The sequence below is a fragment of the Watersipora subatra genome, chromosome 6, assembly GCF_963576615.1.
Source record: "Watersipora subatra chromosome 6, tzWatSuba1.1, whole genome shotgun sequence".
NCBI lineage: Eukaryota > Metazoa > Bryozoa > Gymnolaemata > Cheilostomatida > Watersiporidae > Watersipora > Watersipora subatra.
Window position 1 is genome coordinate 58,969,107 of NC_088713.1, and position 13,994 is coordinate 58,983,100.

General features: G+C 37.4%; 1 protein-coding gene across 4 annotated transcripts in view; it reads left to right on the forward strand.

The window, feature by feature from the left end:
* Window positions 1-13,994, forward strand: part of LOC137398950 (tyrosine-protein kinase Abl-like) — a 69,289-nt gene that overhangs the window by 29,069 nt on the left and 26,226 nt on the right. For 3 of the 4 annotated variants that reach the window (XM_068085116.1, XM_068085118.1, XM_068085119.1), the window contains exons 9-12: window positions 6,039-6,375; window positions 8,655-8,850; window positions 13,564-13,626; window positions 13,712-13,849. In XM_068085116.1, coding sequence (XP_067941217.1) covers window positions 6,039-6,375; window positions 8,655-8,850; window positions 13,564-13,626; window positions 13,712-13,849 — 734 coding nt within the window. The remainder of the gene's footprint in view (window positions 1-6,038; window positions 6,376-8,654; window positions 8,851-13,563; window positions 13,627-13,711; window positions 13,850-13,994) is intronic. The other variant, XM_068085117.1, reaches the window with a different exon arrangement.

A 13,994-nucleotide genomic window follows, 5' to 3' on the forward strand; every position in this document is an offset into this window, starting at 1 on the left:
TCTCTATATCAGATGTGAATATTGTAACACCGTGGATCCTAAAAAATATCTGCACATTTCGCTTACCCACAAAAAAACAGTTCAATTAGATAATGACAGAAAAAGGCAAGAAAAAAGTCAAAGATCATAGAGTGATTTTTTTAATACATTGCTGTTGTGTGAAAACGTTAGGCTCATCTTAGCATGACCCTCCCGATAACAAATTGTTTTTAAATGTTTCGAATATATCTGTTTTTCATTGTTTTCAGCCTTTTTTGTTTCATTCAAAACAAGTTGGTGCTAGATTGACCTTGTCAGCTTGTCCTTTGATTGTCCTTGTCAGTCATTTGAGGTTCATCGATGAAAATGAATCAGGAAGCTCTGTGTTACAATGTTGTTGAATAGATAAAAAATACAGTCTTTTAACCAGCAGCTTGTCTCTTGGCAGACGTATTCAAAATCATATGGCTGGTTCACACTATATTGTCGTATCTGGGAGTTTATGCCAAAATACATCGATGGTCGTCGTTGATAACAATGTTCACACTATTAGCATATGTCATTGTTTGCTTCCGTTTTCAATTTTTTAAAATTTTTCTCGAAGGAACCTCGTTTTTTTGTCCCGTGTTCGAATCAATAGCCCGCAGTGATTATCATGAACGGAAATGTAGATAACTTTACCCATGACTGCGAATCATCATCGTCGAAATGGTTAACATTGTACAGGCTGTCATTGATGCTCGGCGAACTATCGAGAAAGTTTGACAGCTGCAAATCGTCGCGTACTGATCGTCAGATCGCACTGATCTTCACGAGTTCAATTCCATTGTGGTGGGGATTTTTTATTACAAGATTTTTATTGCTATAGCTGGACATATTTATAACAGAAACAATATTTTAATTGCTATAGCTGGACATATTGCCAACAGAAAACAAAAGACCAACAACCGACAAACTGAGATCTATATACATATAGATTAGCATTAGGTACTCATATGTTTACATGGGATTTACAGAAAAACAATGGGACGAGTTCTAAGCTACATATCTTTAAATCATTTGAGACATCTATAGCAATGGATCTGAGGCTGTATTTGAAGTTTTGTTTCAACATTGGTGAGCAAATACAAAATAAAATATATGTCAAGAGAGACGCGAAACACTCAAACCTGAACACAACAACCGATGGCAATTACAAAGGGTATGGACAGGAAACGTGACTAATGGCATCATTTTGGGCAAGTTTGGGCATGGTTTTTTAGCGCCTTAATTGCTATTAATTTTTTATTATTTTAGTTTTGAACTTCCTGGCAGTCAGATCACCTGAAGTAATAAATAAAATCACAAATGATAGAAAAATATCTGTACTTTCTGTTAAAAATCTGCTAGAATTTGATATGATCACATCTCTAACACTGTTTTTTCAGAAGTTTTTGTTCAACATTATTTAGTGTCCAATATCTCTGCAATGGGAGGTTATCTAGCTCTCTCGATCCGGTCTATAAATAGTGCGCTTCCATTTGTATTCTGATTAGCCTACCAACAGTTCCGTTGAATTGTTTACCATCTGAATATGACTAGTGCCAAGCTTTGCCGACATTTGACCCTGGATCTCATTTTATTACTGTTTTTGTGTTCACTTATCCATAGCAAAAATATTAGGCTGTCACTTTGCCATGTATTCGAATTTTAGACTGTGAAACCACAAAAAGTATTGCGTGGTGTCTGAATAGGTGTGAACGACAAGCCAATTTATGGTTCCCAACCTTGGTTTGCAGTGTCAATGAACTTCCAAAGCAGTTAAAAGCATCTTTGGTGTGTCCATAAATGTTATGTTCCATAAATCGTTGTTACATGGAACACCAGGACATGACATTAGCGAACAGGTGTCTGCTTGAGCTGCTATTTAGGATGGTTTACATTGTATCGTCATATGTCAATGTTAATCACACAATGCTTCTGTGATCATCTGTAATAACAATGTTCACTATCACAAACCCATCCACGTTTAGATCGGTGAAATGTTCACAGCATAGCGGTCTCATTATGGTCTCATTATACTGAAAATGTTGAAACAGAACAGAAACAGTGAAAATTGATTGTGGGAACAATAAAGTACTAGTCCCACAGGAACTGTCATAAAAGAAAATATGGATCGAGCAATCCCTGGCGGCCAATCACCATTGCCGAAGTGGTACACATTGCACTGGCTCTCGCGGGTGCTCGCCAAACTATTGGAAAAGCTTTACAGCTGCAAACTTTCCTGAAGCATCCCCGTTGCCTCAAGGCGTAATTGAAGAATAATCGGCGAGAAGATAACACCGACATACGACCATATAGTGTGTACCAGCTGTTAAAAAGATCTTACGTAGTATGAGCCATTATGTTTGCCGAGAAAACGACATGAAGTGATTTCAAGCGAACTTTGCGTTTCGGTCAAGCCTTGGCTTGATGGTTTATTGCCATGATCCAGCTCCTGCGCTTCCTTAGTTGTTGTCATCGTCGAAACCCTTATGACTGATGGGGGTGATCTCGCACCACCTTGTTTTGCGTGAAACCAAAAAGGCTCAGAGTATGATGAAAAACAAACATGCGGAATATTTGAAAACAGTGTTATTGGAAGGTCATTCTAAAAAGATTGTAACATTTTTTTCACATATTAAAAAAAAAACAAATCATTTAACGATCTTTGACTTCTTTCCTGTTTACTAAGTTATTATCTGGTCGAAATGTGGTTCGGGCAGGCAATAGCATTACCTGATCGAATTTTTAGCATTTATTTGGTTTATAGCGTTACAGTATTTATTTGGATATATAAAATAGATAAAAATCTTGATTCACATGGGAAAGTCGTTGCGACGACAAACATATTTTCTCCATATTCATGATTTATTTTTGTATGCGCCAACAACATCTCTTTAGAAGTGTGACACCCCTCTTTGGGAAGAAATTCTATAAGCTAAAGCTATAAAGCTGCGGTCTCTAAAGCGTACTTAGTTAATCCACCCAATCGGGAGATGTCCGATGTCTAGCCTTCTTCTCCATGTTGTAATGATACTAGGCTAAAACATTAGCTATGATTGACTGTTGACCCTTTTAGGCAAGTTCTGCCGATTAACTGCTGCCAATTGAAAGGGCAGCAGTTTTAGATTCAGGGAGTAAAAATGGTTGTCTCAATTCTTTCTATAGGCATTATCCGTTCTGGTATAATTAAATCAGAGGATGATTTCATAGGGCATGTTGGAGCATGTCCAGGTCTATATTGGGTACAAAGGGCAGTTTGTGATTACTACTACAGATGAGCAATAGTTTGACTGGTGACTCGTAAATTTTATAAGTACCATAACACCTCTAATTGAACGGCACACGCTCTATTTTTCAACTCTTCTCTCATGGTGGCGGTCTACCACCACCATGAGTTTGAATCATTTATTCTATTGCCACCATCTATGCCACCATCTATTTGAACGCCACCTCAAATAGAGGTGGCGTTCAATTAGAGGTGGCGTTCGAATAGAGGTGGCATTCAAATAGAGGTGGCGCTCAATTGGAGGTTTTACGGTATATTGAATCAGGCACGCAAATAACAAGCAGTAATACAATAGTTGACATCTCCCCCTCACACTTTGTGTACGGTTCACCCCTGGATTAAAATGTCCCTGTTTTACGGTTTTTCGTCTTACGGTGTGGAACATTATGTTTTGTCATCCCATCGTTGCAGCATTTTTTGTCATATGACATCAACAAAAAGTCTCTCGAAATTTGAAATTGGTGGTCGATGTGCTGAATACATCAGAATAACGAAGACGCTGATATGCTATTCGTAAAAATTCCTCCCACAACGCCTGAATGAGATATGATACTCGCTCTCTCAGTTCAGTATTCTGCGTGTTTTGTAAATGCTTGATAAGCAAGTAGCGTAAGTTAGCGAAGTGAAAATTTATTGCGCATTTCAGCTAGTGTTTAATATCATATTTATTGTAAACTTTAATTCGTTATACATATATAACTATATTCACAAATTTATTTTGTTAGCTCTGAGTCCTAAGATTGGTAACGATGTTGAAGAAAGAATTAAGAATCGTAACCATAATCATAAGCAGATCTTAACAACTGAATGCACTGAAGTTACTGTAGGTAACTATAGTAACTAAGGTTAATAATATATCTTTTTGTTGCTTTGTTTTAATATGTAGAGTATGTATATAAAATTTTGATGCTTTTTACCAGAGTTTGCATTAGATTGTTACTATCGGTTTCTTTCTATGCCACTCTCTATGACATTTTTGCCTTACGATACCAACGTCAGAATGAATTAATTATGTATAGCAGGGGTACATTGTACATTTATATTGTAAGGACCTAGAAGTTTCACCTTTTTATGGGAGTTATCTTCTAAATATTTACAGGAGTAGACAAGTTGTAATCACAAGTAAATGCAAACAACTTTTGATTAGCTCTTTCAATACTGCGCCAAAATCGCTATTGTGCCAAATTAATTCAAAAGAATTTTCGAAAATTCGATATACCGCTAGTTATGCAATATCTCGAGAATCAAGGCAGTTATTTTTTATTGTCAAATGCATCTTATTCAAAACAAAATTCTGTGCTACAAAAGTATAAAATTGTTTAGTAAATCCCACTCTTGCAAAATTTCTGACGCTTTCTTTGCATCGAACGACCACAGTGAATTTCTTATTGCCAAGACGATAGGACTAATAATAGACTGATAAGACAATTCCCATTTTGAAAAATGTTTAGAAATGGAATTACTTTGCAAAAAAAAAATTCGATTGGTTGCACGTGATTGGCCACAACGTTGCTGCATTGGAGACCAAATTTGATTGGTCTAGCTAATGTGTAGACTTCATAATGAAAAAAAAAGTGAAACCCTATTGATAAGTCGATACATCGGCTCACGATTGCGAAAGAGTTAATAATGAATAAGTTGAAGTATTAAAAGTTTAATTAAATTTAAAATCAAATTAAAGTTTGATTAATTGTTGGTTTTGTGTTAGTTTAGAACCTTGTCAAATCAACCACATGAACCTGTGATTGTATTATTAGTTTTGTTAGAGTGAGAGTTGTCTACCACTATTCTAGTCAGTTATTCACAGTTAACTAAATCCTACTGCCACTCTTCAGTTGTAAAATTAGTTTGTATATGAAGCATATTTGTGTATTCTGTGTGAATGAGTTGATGCGCTTGTAGGGTTGCTGTAGCGATTTTTTTCAGTGGTTGATGAACATTCTAAAGACTTTTTTATTTTTATGTAAGAAAATTGGATTATGTATAGATTAAAATCGCCATTAGTGATGGTGGATTCAACATATCGTTTTGAATCAAAATGCAGATGTCTTTTGTCTGTTAGATCTCAACAAGTGCTCTATAAAAGATTTCTTGCTAACCATAAAATTCTTAGTCGCATAACTTCACCAGTTTGCATGTCTTTTTTTAAACTGAGTTGTGATAATTCATTGAGTCACCCTAAAATCTATACTTAAAAAATTATAAAAAATGTTAGTTATGATTTTAATCTATCTGTTATTTTTATCTATCTGTAATTATAGCCTCAACAGTTTGCAATGACATTATGTCCTAGTTTACCTATTTGCTGCTGGTGCAAAAGTCATCATTAGGGCCGGCAAATGCGCCTTTGTTTCTATATTCGGAGTTATCTGTTCATGCTCACAATACATGAATTAGCAATTTTAACGACATGTGGTTTGGTTTTAAATTTTCTTGCTACTATTAAGATCCCTTGTACGTAGGTATGATTAAGTTATGCAGAAAGTTTGCTCATGGCTATTATAGAAATATAACTTGGTTTTGAAGTGTGCTTCTGGCATAATGAAGTTGGACAGAATTTATGAGTTTACAAGTTTTTCATTTTTGTAATACTTTTCTCGACTGTATAAGAGCTCAGTAGGCGGTTTCCTGTAGGACAGAGACAGTCCATCAATTAAAGAACAAATCAAGCTGTCTCAAATCTCAAACTGGTCAGCCACGGAAATAGCCTGTGATACTGTGTTTCTAACTAACCTATTGCTGTTTCTAGGATGATGCAGGACGGAACCTACACAGCTCATGTTGGTGCTAAATTTCCTATAAAATGGACAGCTCCCGAGGGTCTGGCTTATAACAAGTTCAGCATTAAGTCTGATGTTTGGGCATTTGGGGTGCTTCTATGGGAGTTGGCCACCTACGGCATGTCTCCTTACCCTGGTATAGACATGACTGAAGTCTACCACCTGCTCGACAAGGGCTATAGGATGGAGCGACCTGAGGGTTGTCCTATAGACGTATACCATTTGATGCGACGATGTTGGATGTGGGAGCCGAAAGATCGTCCAACATTTCGAGATGCGCGACACATGCTCGACAATATGTTCTCCGTGAGTTTAGATTGGGTTTTATGTGGGAGGTTTGAGGGCATAAAGGCATAAACGCTTATTTGAATTTTCGTAGTCCATTCGATTATGGACACTACTACTAGGTTCAGAGAGTATAAAAGCATTTCATTTTGCAGATAGGGTAAGTAGCATTATTATTGATGGGTACCACACATCAAATACGCAATATGCAGCTACATTCGCTGGCGGTCACGTTTTGACTTGCACCAATCATAGTAATTACTGTAATCAGTTTGCACAAGTTCTCAAAGATAACTTTTTTATATAAAAGTTTGTCTTCTTTTGTTTTGAAAGCAATTATTTATAGAGTCGAATTCATTCGGTGAGGTCATCAGTTTTAGCGCAGTCAAAGGTATCAACAGGAACGCATTCGAAATCTGCGTTATTCTGCGAGTTTTACATATTTTGCCTTTGAACATATCACGTTGCTTTGATGATGTAAAATGCCGATTCTGATATTTTGATGATAGTTGAAAATTGATTCTCTCACTTTACTAACAATAGAAAGTCGATTATTTCACATTTTTTTGTAGTGAACTGAGACATCATTTTCACCTTTGGCCATCTTTGATTGGGTAGTTGTATTTTATTGTTATTAAATGTAGTTTTCACTGAATTTTTCACTATCTGTAATTTTTGACAATTAGAGATTTGCAAATCAAATTCTTTCTCAAATGGATATATGCTTCTACGATATCAATTTTTTTGTATGAAAGCATGTTAGTGGGTATGCCCTAAAACACATCGCTTAATAGAAAAATGCAAATTATATTTAATATCCCGACTAGTTCTGCAAACCCCTTCAAGTTTTCAAAAAATGCTCTCCTTATGGAAGTTGTCTAACCATGTTACCTTATCAGGTTCGCTGTCACCGAGTTGTCTAACCATGTTGCCTTATCAGGTTCGCTGTCACCGGCTGCTGCTCCGCAACAAATATCTCCTTGAACACATAAACCGGCTTATTGTGGGGGAACAAGCAGCAGAGAGCCGACAAATATTGCTTGTTTGTGAAAAATCGAATAGTTTAATAATATATTTAATTAGTGAAGGAATGCTGCCATATTCAGAATACAGAAGCTATTGTGGACAGGTTTCCATTGTATGCATGGTCATAGGCAATCTCAACGAGCGCTCTTCCAAAATGTCAGTTTGATGAGTATTGTGGTCAGCCTTTGAAGGTCACTGCATGATCAATGGTATGTGTTTGAAGAGGCAATTATACTCATATTCAGATTGCCGGTAGGCACCCTGCAGAGTGTAAGACAGCCGGGCTCTTTAGTTACTATCTAGTTCTGGTTTCTTGTTGCTCCATGCAGTAAGGGTGCTGTGTGTGTGTGTGTTTTCATCAACAGAAACAATACAGAAAAATAAACTGCATATTAGTAAATATATCAGGTTAAATACAAATTAATGAGAAAATGAAAAAACTATAGCAAAATTCACTCAACGTGAGCACGAGATAATGATGATAGAGCCATAGGTGCACTGTAGCCCAGCTAATGTCGCGCAAGATGATAAACTTAGGATGTTTAAGCCGGGCGTTTGATTATTTGTAGCTTAGCAACGCAGCATAGGAAGTCCGCCACCACAGATTCGCTTATCCAGACTTTACCCGACTCAGTTAACATATGCCATCGTGTACTTTAATCAAGATAAACACTAATGTAACTCTCCTAAACCTGCAAGTTGGAACATGATATGAATGTGTCTCGCTTATACTCTACCCGCTTGGAGTCCAATAGCACTCCTAGTCTTATACTGACTAGTACCATGGCAGTCTGGTGTGCCTTGAGAGATTGTCAGGTGTAGTAAATACGCTTACGATTATTCCACACTGCGATTGGGTGGTGGATTAGTGCAGTTGGTAGAATGTCGGATTTCCATGCTGAAAGTCACGAGTTCAAATCCCGTTTGATGCAGTATGTTTCCTAACCTCCAACTTACTATGAACCGATTAATGAACACGATTTTTATTACAGTAAAAATTGTGAGGTTTTTAGTGCCTCAATTCAACTTCAATCAAGTGTGCAAGGTGCATCTTAAGATGCAAAAAAAGGTGCAAAATCATTTTACGAATACACAGCTATAATTTCACTCATCTCGATCTGGAGCTATGATTATTTCTAGGATGGTAAGGTGCTTACGTGAGGTTATCTTACACACAAACCTGTAACTGGTATTTTAATATTGCTCAGCCTTGGCAGGAAGTACCTGTTCTTTCAAAGCATCACTCAGAGCACTTCATTCTTTGCTTACCGCAGGACTCCAGCGTCAATGATGAAGTGGAAAGGGTGCTTGTGACAGCTGATCAGGGTCAAAGGTCAAGTGAAAACAGTAGGCGCCCTGACATGAGCAAACAGACAAAGAGCCGGACTCCGACACAGCAATTGAGAAGTCACACGCCACCGATGCGGGGAGGCATTCGCACGGCTTCAAACCGATCAATCACCTCCTCTGGTGAGATGTTTTGACCTTGACCTTGATTTTTTGACCTTGATGTTTTCATAGATGCTCTAGATTAGTGAACAAAATCAACTTAATTTTTTGCTCTTTGTTTAGATAAACCCTAATGTGCATTTTCATGTATCCCACAAATCACTGCAGCTAAAAGGTCCTGTTTTCAGGTTCAGGCGAAACAATCTGTTAATGATGAACTTACAAAAATTTTAGTAGATTTTATCAGAAAGTATCGGTATTTTTCTATCATTTGTGATTCTTTTTATGTTTGACGTGATCTGACTGTCAGGATGTTTCAAAATAACAATCGGTAAAATGTGATCTCAGTTAAAATGCTCAGAAAAAATCTACTTGAATGACATTACTAATTTTGCTGCTCTCATTCTCTCTCGCTGTCGATATTGGCTATAGCGTTCAATTTTCATCGTTACGCAGCTCTATTTCGTCAGTCTCTTTGCAACTGTAGACATCATAATCACGCTGTCAATCGCGCTGTCACTTGGTCCAAGTGTTGTAATCATGATCAAGGTTAACCGATTTTAATCTTGAAACATCCTGTCAGATCACATGAAACATCAAAAACAATCGCAAATGATAAAAAATTCTGATACTTTTTGATAAAATGCAGTAAAATTAACATCTTTAACACCATGTTGTTAACCCTTTCGCTGGCGAATTTTCAAAACTAAATCAGACTCCCATGGGCGAATTAATTTTCCGAAAAATCAATTTTTTTTAAAAGGTTCATACACTTTTCTGTGTGTTATTATGTGCATATATCTATGTTTAAAGGTGCATATATATACATGTATATGTCCATAGGCATATATTATAAACGAATAAAAATGTATAACATAAAATGAATGCTTTTCATAATAATTGTCTATTTACGAATGATATTTTCGAAAGCATTCTCCTTTACATTTCTCATTTTCAAGTAGTACTTGTTGTACTTGTTAGTCTCTGTAACAAAGAGCTCCAACAAAGATGTACCTCCTGGATTGACAGGCTCAAAAAACTTTTCAAAATACTCTACTGGCTGAGCATCTACTGGAGTAAATACTGGGCCTGTCACTGCTACGAACTGCTTAATTGTAGGAGATTTATCTCTGTTCATGTTGGTTATATTCTTTTAGGCACTGGCATCACCCCTACTCACATACTCATCATTACTGCTACCAGCCTTTTCATCACTGTCACTTCCAGATGTAAAGTCATTCCAATCACAAGCCGAACCTGATTCACTGTCATCTCTTGCTACTAAATCTAAAAAGTCACTGTCAGCTCTGAATCTCTTAGTAATTTCGGTACTAGTACTTGCTTTATTAGAATAGTCTAGGGAGGTTCTTTTAGAAGTCGCCATGACGGTAAACTAAATTCATACTTTCGAAAAATTCAGTAAATAAAAGCTAAAACCGAACCAAAAAGAATAAAAGTTGATAAATTATTTAGAACGATTTTCTAATTTTTTTTGAAAGTTTATTTATTCATCACTGCTAAAAGCGATCGTTTTTTTTAAGTTAAAGTCAATTTTTGAGACTAACCGAAACTACTATATCGTAGCTTGCTATTGGTAAAAAATTAAACAAAAAACGACATTTAGCTAAAATATGTTACCGAAATGACAAAAATGTCTCTCTGCCCATTAGCAGCTGTATCGCGAAGCGACAAAAACGTCGCTCTGCCCGCGAAAGGGTTAAGCTTGGTGACTGTTATGTAGAGTCACCAAGTTTCAGGGCATTTGAAGCGCGGGTTTTCATGTTACTGACTAAAATGTACGTGCATATGTGGCCATCCCTTGGAAAACAACTATGGACTTGGCCAGGCATTTGATGACATCTAAAAAGTATTGCAAAACGTTAGTCTGAGCTCCTAAACGCTGTGACTAATTACAATCTCAATTTCCATCTTAAAGATTGTTTGCTAGGAAAGGATGAAGCTTTTTAGGAATCATTTTTCTGGTTAAAGGTTGACTTGCAACAAAATTCACTAGTCTAGTCTGCGAGCTGAGGATGTTGAAAGGCAAAAGTTACACTGGTTATCATTAGCCCAGGCTACATGCTTAAAGGTTGATTGCAATAAAATTCACATTACAGTTATCTGATATCAAAAGATACACCATGTCTTACTCTGTTGTGTTGTAGGTGCAAAATATGTGGAAATGTGATTACACATGTGATAACAAGCTCTTAAAAGCTAAAACACGAACAGTTAATCGCAGCCACACGAGACCGCCGTAGTTTGGATTCTCTTTCTAAAACGGCTTAAATGTGACGTAGTTGTGGTAGATGGTTTCTGTTTACACTTTCATGCAACCTCATTCGTCGAAATATTTTCACAAATATACTTCACGCATTCAATAAAACCATGTCTATTGTTCTTACGCGTCTATTTTATTGTCATTGTAATGCTGTCACTTTTAGCAGTGATATCTTATAACTTACTGTAAAAAGTCGTTTAATTTTTTAATCTTACCTCGAAGGAGTACATATCATTGTCTGATAATCATGACGAGCCTGTTGGTCACTTGTGATAATCGAAAAGTGCTACAGAAATTATTTGCAAAGTATTAGGTCACATGATCAGATTACGACTTGCCGATTAGACCAAACCGAAACAAAACTGTAAAGTAGCGAGCATCTATATTTGATACGGGGGTCTTCGGTAAACCACGAAGTGTTTGTCATAAACTAGTGCTACGATAAGTTTTATATTGAGCTTTTTATTGGCCTTACAACTCACGTGAGAACATCACGTGACAAGACAATAACCAAATTCATGACAACGTCAGAGAAATAAAGAGATTCCAATCTACGGCGGCTTTTCGATTTTGAGCTTTTAATAGCTTGTAATCACATTTCCACATATTTGGAACCTACAACACAACAGAGTAAGACATGGTGAATCTTTTGGTACCAAATAACTGTAATGTGAATTTTTTTGCAAGTCAACCTTTAAAGCCTGGTTTCCATATAACAGCGCAATGTTCGTGCGCGGCCCAGTGATCGTACGCAATGCATTTCTTAGGCTGCGATGCAGTGTTTCCATATCGCGCGTAGGCGCCATGCTTGCATTGGACAGGGTGGGTAATTTCTACTTAATTACTTTTTCGTAGGAGAGACCGGTTTCTTCGGAAAAACAGTCTTCCGTTGTGATATTGTGCTGTCATATGAAAACTGGGCTTACTCTTTCGTACGGGAGACCGACTTCTTCGGAAAACAGCCCTCGGTTTGAATTGTGGGATAGGTTGAAAAGGTCGAGCGATGTATTGTGAGATACATCATCGCGCGCACTCGTTGCAAGGATCCATTCTGTTGGATCCTTGCGATCAGCGTACGCACATCGCGCGATCATCGTGCGTTGACGTTTCCATCTCACAGCAGGCTTACGCACGACGTCGTGCGCCTTGTTGCGCGTCTTGCGCTGTCATATGCAAACCAGGCTTAAGACTCATATAGGGTCACTAGGTGTCAACTACCTAGGTGTCACTAGGGTCAACCTTTAAGAATGTGAAATATAAGAAACATTGTGATTGGTTAGTTTTAAGTGGCTCTCATTTTTCCTCCAATAATCTAGAAGTTTTCATTATCATAAAAGTATTAACAATAATGTCACGGGTTCTGCTTCCCTGCAGCACAAGTAGATAAAACCAGTTTGTAGGATCTCGAGTTGTGGCTTCTTCAGAGTTATGCTCTCTTGGAAAATTTCTAAACATTTTGATTATTTCACAATGATGAATTGATTTGCCTTGTCACAGTGTTAGTTCTCTTACACCCAACTGTTCTCTCTCTCAGTAGCTCTAGGATGCTATTCCAGCATACCTGTGTCATCAGTGAGCTTAGTTATGGTCCTATTCTAGCACACCTGTATTGTATGTCAGCAGTGAACTGAGCTATGGTGCTATTTCAGCACACCCGTATTGTATGTCACCAGTGAACATAGCTATGGTGCTATTCCAGCTCACCTGTGCTGTATGTCACCAGTGATCTGAGTTGGACTGCTATTCCCGCACACCTGTGAGATGTGGTGGATGTCACCAGTGGGTTGATATGTAGCACAGGTGTGCTATTCCAGCACACCTGTTCTACATGCAGTATCTAAGCAGATAACCCCAAATTTGTAGATACGCATTAGACTAAGGGTATGCTCATCACACACCCCATTCTACAGTAGTCTGTTTTGATATTTTGTATTCCCTAGGCATGTTTAGAAAATCCCAATGCATCCTTACTGTCACCATAGAGCTAGTTCTCTCATTGGCACAATTCCATCATTCTCTGAAACTTGCTGTCTGAAAGGTCGTAATAGGCTAGCTGTCTGACTTGTTACGATATTATAGTAGTGTGCGAAATAAACTGGACTTTTGGAGACAGACTGCTTTATGTTTTTTGTTATGATGTTTATGATAATTCTTGGGTTAATATACAGCGGTGTGTGAAATAAAGTGAACCCCTTATGTTGAAAAACCAAAATACTCATTTACAACACTGTTACTCATTGTGGATTTAGTCAATAGCCATAAATTATATATTAAATCAATCCTCATTTTGTCTTGGTTGTAAATATGTAAACCAAGCAGCTGTAAAATTGTTTGTGAATGATGATGTTGGGTAAATTCTGAAATTTTTATTTTTAATGGTTGAAGATAATCTGTAAAGATATGATCACATCGCATACATCGTTATTAGCTTATTTCAAGTCATATACATGTAGGGAGGCAGGGAAGCAGCCCAGACTCTCTACTCAGCAACTCCATCAATGACCGCAGGCTATCTAGTGAGTATAGCCTTTGCATACTAGTTTTTTCCATTTTTTGTTGTGGTTTAACTTATTTTCTACGACTGTCCACCTTTTTTCTCAGATGAGAGTCAGCGAAGTATCAGCAATCCTTCATCTGTTGCCGTAAGAACTCCACCAACAAAACACAAAAAAGGGGCACCTCGACCTGTTCCTCCAACCAGAACTGTTACAGCCAATCAGAGGAGTGATTCATTCAGTGGTCAGTACACAGTTCATCTTCTTCCTAGCTGCCCTATGATTGATATGGGAAGTAGAGTCTCATGATATGCCAACATAATTGTTTGGTGGCTATTTTTGAGGTAGACGATTTGAAAATGGCCACATTTTGAAGCGATATCGCCAAT